Genomic DNA, 15,034 nt, shown 5'->3' on the forward strand with positions numbered 1-15,034 from the left:
AACCAACATGGTGAAACCCCGTCTCTACTAAAAATACAAAAATTAGCCAGGTGTGGTGGGAGGCACCTGCAATTTCAGCTATTGGGGTGGCTGAGGCAGGAGAATCGCTTGAATCTGGGAGGCAGAGGTTGCAGTAAGCTGAGATTGCGCCATTGCCCTCCAGCCTCGGCGAAGAAATGAGACTCCATTAAAGACAAAAAAGGTTTACTTGGGTAATGCCATATGGAAAGGAGATGAAAATATAGATGCATATGGGGATATAAACTTGTTGCAAATTATACAAAATTGTATGTTTAAGCAGAGTAAAATAGTCCAGTTAAAACTGGGATATACTTAATTTGCTAAGAACAACGTAATGCTACCAGAATGCTTAACAATTAAAAAAACTAAGAGAATATAAGTTCAAAATGAGTGTCACATGACTATAATTGATAGTAAATCTTCACTTACCTCCATAACTTAGGAGTCAAGAAAAGAAAGGAGAAGTTAGCAGACCAGGCATGTAAATCAGATGTAAGTAGGATGGAATATAGAAATATTCCTAGTTCTGGGTAACCCAATTTGAGGTCATAAGTTTACTGAATTTGGATTAATCAAATGGTTCAATAATTAAGGTAAAATGGCCCAAAAGATCCTGATATATCCAGAAGACATATTACTGAGGTTTTACAAGGCTAATTTGAAATGCAGATTAACATTTTAGGTTTCCTTACATATCATTAAAATAGACCATATTAAAAATCAATTTCAGAATCTGTTTTATGACTAGAATAAAAAAAACAAAGATGTAGAGTAACATTGTATTTCTGTCTGATGCTGGGAGGCTATTTTTCATGGCAAGTAATAACTGGGTAAACAGTGATACTTTACAAATAGGAATCCTAGAAAACAAGGTTTTGCTCCTAGAAAACAAAAATAGTTGCTTTCAATTAATTTTCTAAAAATGGTTGCATTGGTCACTTTTTAAACTCCTACAATCTAAGCAGCACTGAATTCCTATTTGATTTTTTTTTTGCTAATAGTTTTCTTCAGAAGCAAACCTGCTTTAGGGTGAGAAAAAGTTTCAGACCTTAGACAGAACCTTCATTTCCTCTTAAGTATGTTTCTCCATCAAAAACAAGTATTCAAATAAAGAATCTCAATTATCTAAACCTATTTTTGGCCATCTTCCGGAATTTCTTGTTAAATCTCCTTTGAAATGCCACAGTTGCACTCTTGGAAAACTTGTCTTCCTGGTTTTCAAATTTCTGTTTATTATTACAGCTCTTCGGCTAGAATGCCAGGTCTTTGTGCTGTACTGTTTCTTGAAACTGGAGACTAGCACACTTCCCTCAATTCAATTACTTGCTTTCCATTTGAGAAATTAAAGCCATGTCAATTTTACGAAGTTTTAACTGACTGAATTATTTGGACTTTAAGTTCTCAATTTCATTCCCTTAGCCTAATACTGGGAAAGATCTTGGTTTTATTAAGAGAAGGTAAGGTTTAAGAGTATTAACACATTTCAGTCATTGACTTTCATAATTGATATAAGCGTAGGGATTTTCTAACAGGCACAGGCTTGAGATATGACACTCTAAGGAAAAAAGGGAGAGTTCTTATTCAATTCTAGAAATGTTTAAGATTACATACCTAATGATATAGTTTATTTACATAAATGTGTGTTCATATTTTTTCTAAAAGAAAGGGACCCACTGTCCTTCATAAAGAGCTTCAGTCAGCTTTTCTACCCTTATCAGCCTTATATAACTGCCAAAGTTATCTCTCCAGCCTGACTTTTACATAGAATTCCAGTTCTGTATATCCAGCCACCTTAAATGAAGACATTTCAAGCTTAATGCCTAAATATCACCTTTAAATACATTGCAGAAATGGAACACATTTTCTCCCTCTTAAACTAGTTTCTTTTCTTTTTTTTTTTTGACAGAGTCACTCTGTCATCCAGGCTGGAGTGCAGTGGCATGATCTCGGCTCACTGCAGCCTCCACTGCCCAGGTTCAAGCGATTCTCCTGCCTCAGCCTCCTGAGTAGCTGGGATTACAGGCATGAGCTACCACGTCTGACTGATTTTTGTACTTTTAATAGAGGTGGGGTTTCACCATGTTCGCCAGGCTGGCTCGAACTCCTGACCTCAAGTGATCCACCCACCTCTGCTTCCCAAAGTGTTAAGATTACAGGCATAAGCCATCGCACCCGGCCTTAAACTAGTTTCTTAACTATCTCTTTTCTTTCAGTGATAACTCCATTGTCTTCCAGTACAGAAAATGTATAATCTTTTACACCTCCCTTTTATCCAACCCATCATGATATTCAACAATTTTTTCCTTTGAAATATCTTAAATTTATTCTTTCACTTCCATTCTCCTGCGACTATTGCTGTTCAGGTTTTCTTCACCCCTAGATTACTACAATAGTCACATGCCCAGTTTCCTTGCTACCATACTTTATTTCTTAGACATTTCTATATATAGTATTGCCACATTTAATTCCAAACAAATCAATAGGCTATAATGCCTCCCTATTCCCTGCTATATCAAGACTAAAATCCTCTAATTGGTTTTCTAAGCAAAGGCTCAATAGCCTAGTTCTAACCTAGTAATACAAATTCATGGAACCTTTGCCTTAGGTTTTATGGCACAGATCCCAGGTTACTTTTGGGGGAATGTTGCATTCAATTTTGGCTTAAATTCCTACCTACAAACCAGACAAGTCCATTACTTGACAACTCAATGCATTTTAATTTACAAGCATGCACGCCACAAATTATAAAATGAAGACATTTTTACTGAGTCAGCAGAAACAACTGTTCAATTCTCCTGCAAGTCCCCAGTTACTTACAGTTTTCTCCTGAGGTGATCATCTCATGTGGCATTTATTGCCCTCTACTAAAATGAGCTATTGTCTGACACTCTGCTCTGTACAGACGTGTTTCTGTTTCCATTTTCAGTTCCTTCTCCACATGGTCTAAGTACCAGTAGTTTAGTCAGTTCTCACCTTTTCTGAGGTGAGGGCGGCAATGGTGGTATCAAAATTTACACCTGGAAAACAGGTCATAAAGAAAATCAATATAGAAGGGAAAGTGCTTTACCACAGGAATTATTATTTAATTGCTGGTTGAATTCTTGACTTTTGGTTAAAAGGTAGATATAACAAATATGTCAACCACCCTCAAAGCCAAACCAAAACCAACAGCAACAGGCTTTTCAATCAATGTAATTTATACATTGGGTTCTGGAAAACAGACAGAAATGTCCTATAAATTTTATATAAATGCTATATAAGGGTACATAAATGTCATAGCAGTAAACAAATGGTACTTATTTGATCCACAACTTTCTTGGCCTTCTTAGCTTTTTTTGAAAGTTTTGGTGTGACTTGGTTTCTTTTTGAAGGGCAGAGCTGGGAGAAGGAGGAAAGGCATTTGGTCTCCTATAAAATTGTCCAAGAAAGTTTATGAGAAAGCCTGTATCACTCAGTAAGGTGGCTCCAGTAAGTTTAGGCATTCAAAAACATTCCATTAATTTTAGAGTTACCTTAAAGAATTATAGCAGATCCTCAATGCTTTTGTTTCTATGATTATGGTAATGGCATTTCTTGAAAAGTATTTTTAAATGTAAGGATTCTTTATTCTACTACCACCTCCTATCTCCTCAGAGATACACAAATAAACGCCAAAAAATAAGTTAAACTTTATAGAATTTCACACTTAATTGGAAAGGTTAGAAATGATCAGTTAGATCACTAACGACCCCCAAAAAGATAACAAAATTTCACAGGCCTGATTATTCATACCCCTACCCTCACTTTTCTGGTTTTGCTGGGAAAAAAAAAATGACATTTTAAGGTAACTGAGACCTGAGGAATGAATGTTAATAGCTGACACAGAACGAGAAGAACTCTGATCAGTGAAGTAGTAAAAGGTAGAGGGCCCTCCTTTCTATTATCAGAAAATAACCTGCATATTTCTGTATTTATCTAGCAGGTATGCAGCCTTTCTACCACTTTACCATAAAGGTATTACTCCTGATTCTCAGCAATCAGTGGTCACTTATTTTACACCCACTATGTTTAAGACACTAGGCTAGGCTTGCAGAATATACAATAAAGAATAAGATGGCCCCTTCCCATAAGACAGCATGTATTTGTTCTAAGTCAGGTATAGAAGCTTAAATGAGAGAAATGGTATTTTTGGCTGAGGAGGAAAAGTGAACTGGAAAAATTTCATGTAGGGGGTAAATAGCATAAGTTTTAGACAATTGAAGATGAGGGAAAGGACATTCTAGGAGTAAATAACTTGAGTTAAGGCTTGGATGAAAATCTGAGTGAGGTTTGAAAAGTATTATTTCTCTTTGGCTTAACAACAGTATTATGGTATTCAGTGGCAATTACTCCCATAGTGGTAAAGTCAATCTTATTTAAGGCAAAAAATATTCTAGATATAGCATTTTGCCTAGGCAACCCTTTCCTCTCAGGATTTCTCACCTGATTGGCTGAGTTAAAAGCCACAGACTCCCAATTATTTAGGGTAAACTTATTTATGCCTAGGTTTCCTTCCAGTATTTCTTACAAGTTTTTTGTTTTTTTTTTTCTTCAAAGCAACACACTATGGCTCTTGAAGGGCTGCAGGCAATCTGAATACCCTTGTTTTCTTTGATTAGAAATGAGGGTACATTATGCAAAGGAAGGAAAACAATCTCAAACATGGTTATACTCATTTCCCTACCAATTCCCTAGTATCTACTCTTTGCCTTCATTATACTGTATCTACTTTACTCCTTGCTACTTCATCATGTCTTGGTTTATGTTGTTTTCTGCACTCGCAAGTTATCATTCCTTCATTTCACATAATCAATCTTAACCACTTTTTCAGCCCAGCTCACCTTTCATATCCTCTTATAAGTCTTCTCTGATAAGTTTAAGTCCACATTTCCTTCAAGCTTCTACCACACTTAAGTTAGCAAGCCAGAGTTTACATTCCATTATTCTCTACTTGTTTCTTGTATGTTAGTATAATATTCTCATATAGGTTACAGTTCTTTGCTGACAGGGACCATCTTTTATAGACTATAGTGAAGTATTGGGCCTAGAGTAGGCCCTTAATAATAAAGATAATGTCACTTTAAAAATGCAAGCAGCAAACGCTTCAGGCATTTAAAAGTAGTATTTTAACAATAACTTTGTGATTAAATAAAACTATATTCATTCTTCTTTTCAGAACTTGAAGCCTCAAATTATCACCTCAGATCATCATGCTATTAAAAAGTAGATGTGCATATGAATAAAACTGTCCAACTCTATCACTTATACACAACACAGCCATGAACAAAGGCAGCAGTCATTCTTGATAACCCAATCCCCTCTGAAACAAACAATTTCTGGCTGTAGGAGACATTTACAAATACATAGCCTTGCTAACAACCACTAGGTTATAACGGAAAAGGTTTGTAATTTGAATCCTTTAGAGTGTGCATCTTTCAAATGTGTAGTGAAATCATAAATACAATGTAATTTTGTTCAGTTTGGAATGAAGTGAAATTTTGCTTAAAGGAAATGAAGATCATTCAAGTTGACGCTTTAGTTAACCTGCATTAGTCACTAGCACTCTACTTCAAAAAAAAAAAAAAAAGTCAATCTTAGGAAAAATTGCAATCAAACATCAAACATCCTTGGCTTAAAACACATTCAGCACAATTTTTAAAACCTCTATACCTACATTACAGAATACAGTAGTTCACCCTTAACCACAGGAGATACCTTCCAAGACCCCTAGTGAATGCCAGAAGCTGTGGATAGTATGAAACTTTATATATATATATATGCTATGTGCTTTCCTATATATATGATAAAGTTTTATTTGTAAATTAGGCACAGTAAGATTAACAAGAATAATAGTAAAATAAAACAATTTAACAAAATGCAAGCATCACTACTCTTGTGGTTTGGGACCATTATGAATTAAATAAGGATTATTTGAACGCAAGCACTGTGATCCTGGGACAGTGGATCTGATAACCATGATGGCTACTAAGTAACTAACAGGCAGATAGTGTCTACAGCATAGATACAATGGACAAAGGGATGACTGCCATCCTAGGCAAGATGGTGCAAGATTTCATCATGCTACTTAGAATGACACACAATTTAAAACTTAAGCATTGTTTATTTCTGGAGTTTTCCATTTAATATTTCCAGACTTCAGTTGACTGTGTGTAACTAAATACGTGGAAAATGGGAGACACTACTGTATTATATAAGACTTGATAATAAGGTGTCTTTATTTATAAAATGTAATGATATTCAGCATATACTTTATTAAGGCAAGAAAATATGTTGAAATATTACCATTTTTATGTTTTAGAAAATATTCAAACAAGGTTTAAAGTGATTATACTCCAGAAGCTTTATAGGTGTTAAATGAAAAATTTTTAAAAACTAGGCCAGGTGCAGTGGCTGATGCCTGTAATCTCAGCACTTTGGAGGGCCGAGGCGGGCGGGTCACCTGAGGTCAGGAGTTTGAGACCAGCCTGGCCAACATGGTGAAACCCCGTCTGTATAAAAATAACAAAAAAAGGGCCGGGCGCGGTGGTTCACGCCTGTAATCCAGCACTTCGGGAGGCTGAGACAGGCAGATCACGAGGTCAGGAGATTGAGACCATCCTGGCTAACACGGTGAAACCCCGTCTCTACTGAAAATACAAAAAATTAGCCAGGTGTGGTGGCGGGTGCCTGTAGTTCCAGGTACTGGGAAGGCTGAGGCAGAAGAATGGCGTGAACCGGGGAGACGGAGCTTGCAGTGAGCCAAGATCACGCCACTGCACTCCAGCCTGGGCGATAGAGCAAGACTCCGTCTCAAAAAAAAAAAAAAAAAAAATTAGCTGGGTGTGGTGGTGCACGCATGTAATCCCAGCTACTCAGGAAGCTGAGACATGAGAATCGCTTGGTCCAGGGAGGCGGAGGTTGCAGTAAGCCGAGGTCGCGCCACTGCATTCCAGCCTGGTAACAGAGTGAGACTCTGTCTCAAAGTAAGTAAATAAATAAAAATAAAATTAAAATGATTATAAACTTTAATTAACAGTCATCCAGAACTCCAGATTGCCCCATTGATTCAATTAAATTTTGTCTGATAAAACTTTTAGAAATTCTTTTTCTTTTTTTTCATTTACATTGCCTTTCCTTTAACAGCTTCCAGTGGGGGTAGTTTTCCTTTTTGTTAATCACGTCTCACACAGTCAAGGTGTCGATCTGACAAAGGGTAAGAGAAATGAAATCTAACATAGTTTCTATAATGGTAAAGTTAAACACAATTTCCAGAATTCTAAGATGATATTGTATTTTCCACATAAATCTATGAGATTATATTTAATTTTTCCCATCTGCGATTTTAAGTAATATGTCAGTGTACTAAATATCTCCAAAATGAATATATTGAAGGCTGACTCTCTTCTAGGATTATAAAAATTTGGGACAAGATAGAGCCAAGTTCAATATCTTATTTAAAATTTAAAGGCTTGGAGAAAGACAGTAACTTAAGGTCTTTCAACTAAGCAATGGCAGAGCCAATTCTCAAGTATTTGAATATGACCACAATTAACTTCTCTGGGACAGGAACAGTTTATGCTTCTGTTTACACTGTCATTTCTCTGGCAGTTACCAAGCTACCTAAATACTTCTTTAGCATAATCACAAATATGAATTTTATTGTAACACATTATAATCTTTTATTCTGTTTCATTTCATGGCTTTCTAAACCTGTGGGTAAGCTTTAGCTTCTTGTACATGCTCAATTGTTATCTTAATAAAATGCATTCCAATGAAACTGAAGAGACTAGTAACAGAGGAGAGTGCCTCTGAACAAAGAGACATGTTGGATGAATGAACAGCTGTACACACATAACTGACCATTGTTTGAGACTTTAAAAATGAGGGCAATGCAGAAAATAACTTATAGATTCTCAACATAAGAATCATCAAATTAATCTAATGAACATTTTCACTTCTAATTTATATTTTTACTTTTTGCATATTATTCTTAATTCTTGTGTGAATTCTTCAATGAATTCTAAGTTATTTCTTTAGACATGCCTATGGTTAAAGCATTTTCCCCCATAAGAGCAAGTAAGATAATTGAAAGATTATAAAAAGGATTAATCTAAAAAATTCACTTTACCATTTCTATGAGAACTTTTATCTTTTCAACTGAGAGAAGCTAAATACAAAAATACTGAATATGAAAAGTAAATACTGTGAAAAACAGAGAAGGCCCTAAGATTTTAAGATTGTTTATTGGAAATAGGATTCTTAAAATTCTGATTTATCTTTTAAAACTGCCATGCTAAATAAGTCAGATTAAATCATTATTAATTCAAATAGATATCATCTACTGTGTCAGATGTTTTCATTTTATTGTTTTCTTTATATATGGAAGAAAACTGTTTACTTAAAATATGATACCACAAATTGTAAAATTATACATTCTAAATGAATACACTAAAATGAAAATTAAGCAGCACAATTTTATATAAAATATTATACTACTAGGCTGGGCACAGTGGCTCATGCCTGTAATCCCAGCACTTTGGGAGGCCGAGGCGGGTGGATCACGAGGTCAGGAGTTTGAGGCCAGCCTGACCAAAATGGAGAAACCCGTCTCTACTAAAAGTACAAAAATTAGCTGGGCGTGGTGGCGTGTGCCTGTAATCCCAGCTACTCGGGAGGCTGACGTAGGAGAATTGTTTGAACCCGGGAGGCAGAGATTGCAGCGAGCCAAGATCAGGCCACTGCATTCCAGCCTGAGTGACAGAGCAAGACTGTCTAAAAGAAAAAAAAAAAAAAAAAAAAGGAATTCTCAACTACTTTTTTAAAAAGGAGTTCTCTCCATGGAAGGCCTAATTTGGAAATATACTTGGGTCCCTATACAAAGTCATCCAGAAGCCAGACGATTTCCCAGTGTAGTCCAAAAGCCAGATGATTTCAGGGCAAAGCATTTGAATGCTACGAATTTAGGTAGGCAAGATCCAGAAGCAGAGTACTATGGGTCTGGGTAGGCAGGTAGAATTCAGATTGCTGGGAAAAACACAAATGCAATGCTAGGAAAAAGGGTCATGCCTTACAATTCAGGTGGGACAGATACAAATGAAATAGTTTCTTAATGAGGTAGAAAGAGGAAGTTATTAACTCCTGTTCTTGTTGGATTCTAACATACAAGCTAATTTGAATTCATCAGCCTAAGCAAGGTTGCCTTGGATTTTGAAGTTGTCTTAAGGAATAAACTGTAGAGAAACCATAGGGCCAACCAGATGAATGATGAAATGGAAAAAACAGCAATTAAATACTTTTAGAAAGTATTACAACTTAATACCTTAAAAAACCCTGTATCGGCCGGGTGCGATGGCTCACGCCTGTAATTCCAGCACTTTGAGAGGCCGAGGCAGGCGGATCACGAGGTCAGGAGATCGAGACCATCCTGGCTAACACAGTGAAACCCCGTCTCTACTAAAAAAAATACAAAAAATTAGCCTGGCGAGGTGGCGGGTGCCTGTAGTCCCAGCTACTCGGGAGGCTGAGGCAGGAGAATGGCGTGAACCCCGGGGGGCGGAGCCTGCAGTGAGCCGAGATCGTGCCACTGCACTCCAGCCTGGGCGACAGCAAGACTCTGTCTCAAAAAAGAAAACAAAAACAAACAAACAAACAAACAAAAAACACCCTGTATCTTGAGCTAGTAGCAAAACTAACTGAAATTCCTGACCTCCATAGTGCTTTCTTGCAACATCTCAGAAAAAACATCTGGGAATCCATTTTAGTCTGCTAAGAGACTTAAGATTTACATCAGATACATTGTCAAGGTTTCTCTTGTCCTTGTTACCAAGGAGGTAAAAGAAGTGTTGTAAAATTTATTCCTCAGCTGGCACATTGCTCAATGAGAAATAGAGCCCTTACAAAGACTTATCTTAGACACAAAACTACATTATTGTACTTGGCAAGTAACATTTCATGCTTCTTGTTTTTTTCCTCTGATCCTTTAATGAAACTGTGATGTTGATGATCTATAAATTTGATCTAATTGAGGCCAGGAGAATTCTACTCAAAAGATAATTCCTGAGTAGCCATACCAATACTGATATCAATGTATTTTTTAATCAGAGAATTAACATATTACTGAATGTATATGAGGTTACCAGCTCTATTTACTATACTAGTCACCAGATGACCTGAGTTCAATGAGGCAGCCTCTGGGCTCAAGCCTATTAGCCTTACAGGCTAATAGCAGGGAAATATAGAAGCATGTAAATCATGTGATGATTTAACATAAGCAATAATGAGACTGTTTTAAGGGTGATAGTACAGAAAAGGCAGTTATTTATTTATTTTTTTGAGATGGACTTTCGCTCTTGTTGCCCAGGTGAAGTGCAATGGCATGGTTTCAGCTCACTGCAACCTCCGCCTCCTGGGTTCAAGTGATTCTCGTGCCTCAGCCTCCCAAGTAGCTGGGATTACAGGCATGCACCACCATGCCTGGCTAATTTTTGTATTTTTAGTAGAGATGGGGTTTCACCATGTTGGCCAGGCTGGTCTCGAACTCGTGACCTCAGGTGATCCTCCTGCCTTGGCCTCCCAAAGGGCTGGGATTACAGGCGTGAGCCACCATGCCCGGCCGGCAGTTATTAATTTTAAACACAAGTGTATATATGTGGGAGGTGGGGTTGCCCTTCTGAGGTAATATCTAAGAAAATGAAGGATGAATAGGAATTTGCTACACTACCATTATTGCTCTAGAAGAGGTAGAATGAAATTAGTGATTGTTATTAAGCCTTAAGTCCAAATCTTTAAATTGACATGAAATATTAAGAAAATTCTATGTCTAGAATTTGGATGATTTAGTTTGCAGCCTTTTAGTTGCAAAAGGTGTATTTTCTCTTCTAGATTTTGGTAAACATCCAAAGACAGACAATGTCCTTAACTGACATTTGGTGTGCGCATATATATATATATGTTTTTTTTTTGAGACAGAGTTTCACTCTGTTGCCAAGGCTGGAGTGCGATGGCATGATCTTGGCTCACTGCAACCTCTGCCTCCCCAGTTCAAGCGATTCTCTGGCCTCAGCCTCCTGAGTAGCTGGGATTACAGGCATGCACCACCACACCCGGCTAATTTTTTAATTTTTAGTAGAGGCAGGGTTTCACCATGTTGGTCAGGCTGGTCTCGAACTCCTGACCTCAGGTGATAGACCCACCTCAGACTCCCAAAGTGCTTGGATTACAGGTGTGAGCCACGGTTCCTGGCCTGGTGCTTTAATACTTTAAAAACGACCATGTATGACCTGTACATTGTGTAGACTTACTCTGGACAGTAGGGTGAAGGTAGTTTTCTCAGGGAACTATGCCATTACATTAAGGGCTCTAATTAAATTCATTTGTCTGTAGGTATACCCACGTACCACAAATACACACATGATATGAACACATATACACCTCATCTCCAATGTTACTCAAATATATTTCTCATTGCATGACTCCCTGGCAGTAGGACCAGTAGAGAATGAGAAGATAACTTGTACTTAGTATTTTCACATACAAACCTATCTTTAAGACATTACAAAAAATAAGTTGTAAAAATGTCAGTGTGTTTTTAGTCTCTAATTTTTTTTTCCCTTCTAAAACAAGTTCTCAAAAGCCTATCGTACTATCTCTGATTTCTATTTCAATGGAAGCAGTCAGTACAATGTGTGAAGACCTGGGCATAAAAGCAGCATTAAATTAGCATTAAACAAGACACCAGCATTAAACGAGACAATAAAGTAAGACTAAAAGCACTTTGGAAACTAAAAGTACTACCTAAAAGGAAGGTATCACTATCATTTTGAGCATTTATTTATGTAGTTTTGTCTCCTCTGCCTCTTGTTGGCTATAGGATAGAAGCTGTAGATATAATTCCTAAAAGCATAAACTTCGAAGTCAAACCATCTGAGCTTGAATCTGGACTCCCTGGCCTGCTGGTTATGTGACATCAGGCATGCTATTTCTCTGTGACTTGTTTCCTTACCTATAATATATGGATAACAACGGACCTCTCTGAGAGTGGTTGTGAGGACTAAATGAGTTTATAGATGTGAAAGTTGCTGGCAAAGGATAAACACTAAAAGTGTTAGCAGTTACTATTTCTACCGCTGATAATAGCACGTAAACCTTGAGTTTTCCATATACATTTTAGAAAAATCAACAACCCTTTCAGGTAGCTATTAAAATGTTTTTATTTGATGGTTTGGGTCCTTTTCACTATAATAATCACATAAAATAATAAAAATTTACTGGCCTGTGTTCCAGAGGGGCAAATAAATATTAACAAATGTGTCAGGGCTGATGTTCATTTACAATTCTTTCTCATATTAATAATCTTATAATTTGGAAGAGAACCAGGGTAGTCTAAAAAGTACTTGAAAACTGAAGAGCCTGCATTAAAGGATGAACTAAAAACAATCTTTTCAACCAAGCAATATTGTTTAATCAACTCTCAACAATAATTTAGGTTCAAAAGACTGGCAAAGACAGTACAGAATGAGTATTTTCTGCATGTATGATGCCAGAATCAACTGACCCACTGCCAATTTCAGAGTAAGATTGATCTTACTGGTAACATTCCTTTTAATCAATAACTGAGCACCTATTATGTGCCTGGTAGTGGGAAAAACACACACACACACACACCTCTAACTGAAGCTAAATTCCTATTTAACTACAGAACAAGAATTCCAAGGGTAGTATTTCTAAACCTAAGCTATGGCTCTGTAGTCTCATTAATGTCTAAGCGTCCTAGAATATAAACATCAAAAAATCCTCTTTTGATACTACTAACTCAATTCTCCCCACATCAAAAGTGTATGATTATATATCCTTGTGGAATTGATTCCTTCCTGTTTATCCAGAATCTTACCTTTATTTGCTTTTATGGTCTTAAGAGGGAAATGACTACTTAATAATCCAGTTCTATACTGGGTTTCCTACTGCCTCCAAAAAATCTTGAGAAGCGCTAACTTATAAAAGCTTTTAGAGATATTTAAAAATTATGTCTCTACCCCTAGTATTTTCATTACATATATACATTTGAGACAAAGTCTCACTCTGTCACCCAGGCTGGAGTGCAGTGGCGCGATCTCCACTCACTGTAACCTCCACCTCCTGGGTTCAAGCTATTCTCCTGTCTCAGCCTCCTGATTACCTGGGATTACAGGCGTGAGCCACCATACCCGGCTAATTTTTTGTATTTTTAGTAGAGACTGAGTTTCACCATGTTGATCAGGCTGGTCTCAAACTCCTGTCCTCCTGATCCGCCCCTTGGCCTCCCAAAATGCTGATATTACAGGCGTGAGCCACCAGCATGGCTCTGCCTTACATTTTTAAAGCTAGGGTTTGTTCAAGCTGATATGGTGATTTGCTTCACTTCAAAAAATGCCTTATTATCTTGATTAACAGTGTTTTTCCCATTTTACCAATTTTAAGGTCCTGTAAGGCAGTCATTTCTATAATGTACACATCCACTATTAGTAGAAAACCCTTGGAGTTTATATTTGCCTCCCTGAAACTTGATTTGCCCACTTTTGCCCTCTTGTGCAATAAAGAATAAACAAGTCTCAAGATTATTATTTTTTTTCTTTTTCAAGCAGGCTTCTCAGTACCTCTAGCCACTCCTCATGACATTCAAACACCTCATATAGTTTCCACTCTCTGAATCCACTCTAGTTGGTTCACATTCATCTGTATACTCTACATGTGGCCTGATATGAGCTCATACCAAGACTGCCAATTAACAATGGTCTGGGGGAACAAATGTTTATCAGCAAATAACAGTTTAACCAAAATAAATAATTTGCATGCTAGCTTTGAAATCTGCTGAACCTATAAACTCTTAATTAAATTATCCAACTTGAGTATACAGACACCAAGACCATCTGGTATTACTGAAAATGAAGAAACATCAAAGGGATTTGGTTTCTTAATGAATAGAATATAGGGAGTATTTTAAAATCATTACAATTTTTTCCTGAAGTTATACCTATGTAGAACTTTCTAGAAAGAACAAGTTATCAATTCTTAAAGCTCCAAATTCAGGCCAGGCATGGTGGCTCATGCGGTAATCTCAGCACCTTGGGAGGCTGAGAGGACTCAGCACCTTGGGAGGCGGGAGGACTGCTTGAACCCAGAAGCAGACATGCCTGGGCAACAAAGTGAGACCATATCACTAACAAAAAATTTTAAAAATTAGCCGGGTGTGGGTGGTGCATGCCTGTAGTCCCAACTACTCAGGAGGCTGGGTGGGGAAAATCACTTGAGCCCAGGAGATCGAGGCTGTAGTGAGCCATGTTGTGCCACTGCACTCCCAATACAGCAAGACCTTGTTGCAAAACAAAACAAAACAAAAACAAAAACAAAACCCAAAACTCAAACAAACAAAAAGCTGCAAATTCCTCGGGTTTTGGAGGTTATCTAAACACATCTAAAAATCATTAATTCAAAAATGGCACAACAGCTTAACTACTATGGACCTGAGGCTTTGAGTCATTTTATTTTTTCTTTTGAGACAGAGTTTCGCTTTTGTTCAGCACCCATTAAAATGCTGACAAAAGTGGCATAACAGAGGGTTTGACTTCAAATCTGAACCATAGGCCTGTTTTGGCAGCGAACACCCCTCCTCCAAAATAGCCAGACTTTTACACTTCCAAAATAATATAGTTTATTCTGTTAGCCCAGCTGTTTCTCCGGTTCTAAACCTTTTTTTTTGAAACGGAGTCTCACTCTGTCACACAGGCTGGAGTGCAGTGGCGGGATCTCAACTCACTGCAACCTCCGTCCCCCTGGGTTCAAGCGATTCTCCTGTCTCAGCCTCCCAAGTACGTGGGATTACACGCGACTGCCACATTTTTGTATTTTTAGTAGAGACAGGGTTTCACCATCTTGGCCAGGCTGGTCTTGAACTCCTGACCTCAGGTGATCCAAAATGCTGGGACTACAGGTGTGAGCCACTGCACCTGGCCTTAAACCT

At 37.5% G+C, this 15,034-nt stretch overlaps 1 protein-coding gene across 3 annotated transcripts in view; it reads right to left on the minus strand.

Moving 5' to 3' along the window:
- LOC116467287 (uncharacterized) overlaps positions 1–15,034 on the minus strand; it is a 135,144-nt gene that overhangs the window by 33,299 nt on the left and 86,811 nt on the right. For all 3 annotated transcript variants that reach the window (XR_009213264.1, XM_058437904.1, XM_032150914.2), the window contains exon 4: positions 2,839–3,038. Coding sequence is in view for 2 of the 3 variants with exons in the window: in XM_058437904.1 (XP_058293887.1) it covers positions 2,839–2,872 (34 nt within the window). In the remaining variant the exon portion in view is untranslated. The remainder of the gene's footprint in view (positions 1–2,838; positions 3,039–15,034) is intronic.

This window comes from Hylobates moloch, unplaced genomic scaffold (assembly GCF_009828535.3).
Source record: "Hylobates moloch isolate HMO894 unplaced genomic scaffold, HMol_V3 SCAFFOLD_4, whole genome shotgun sequence".
NCBI lineage: Eukaryota > Metazoa > Chordata > Mammalia > Primates > Hylobatidae > Hylobates > Hylobates moloch.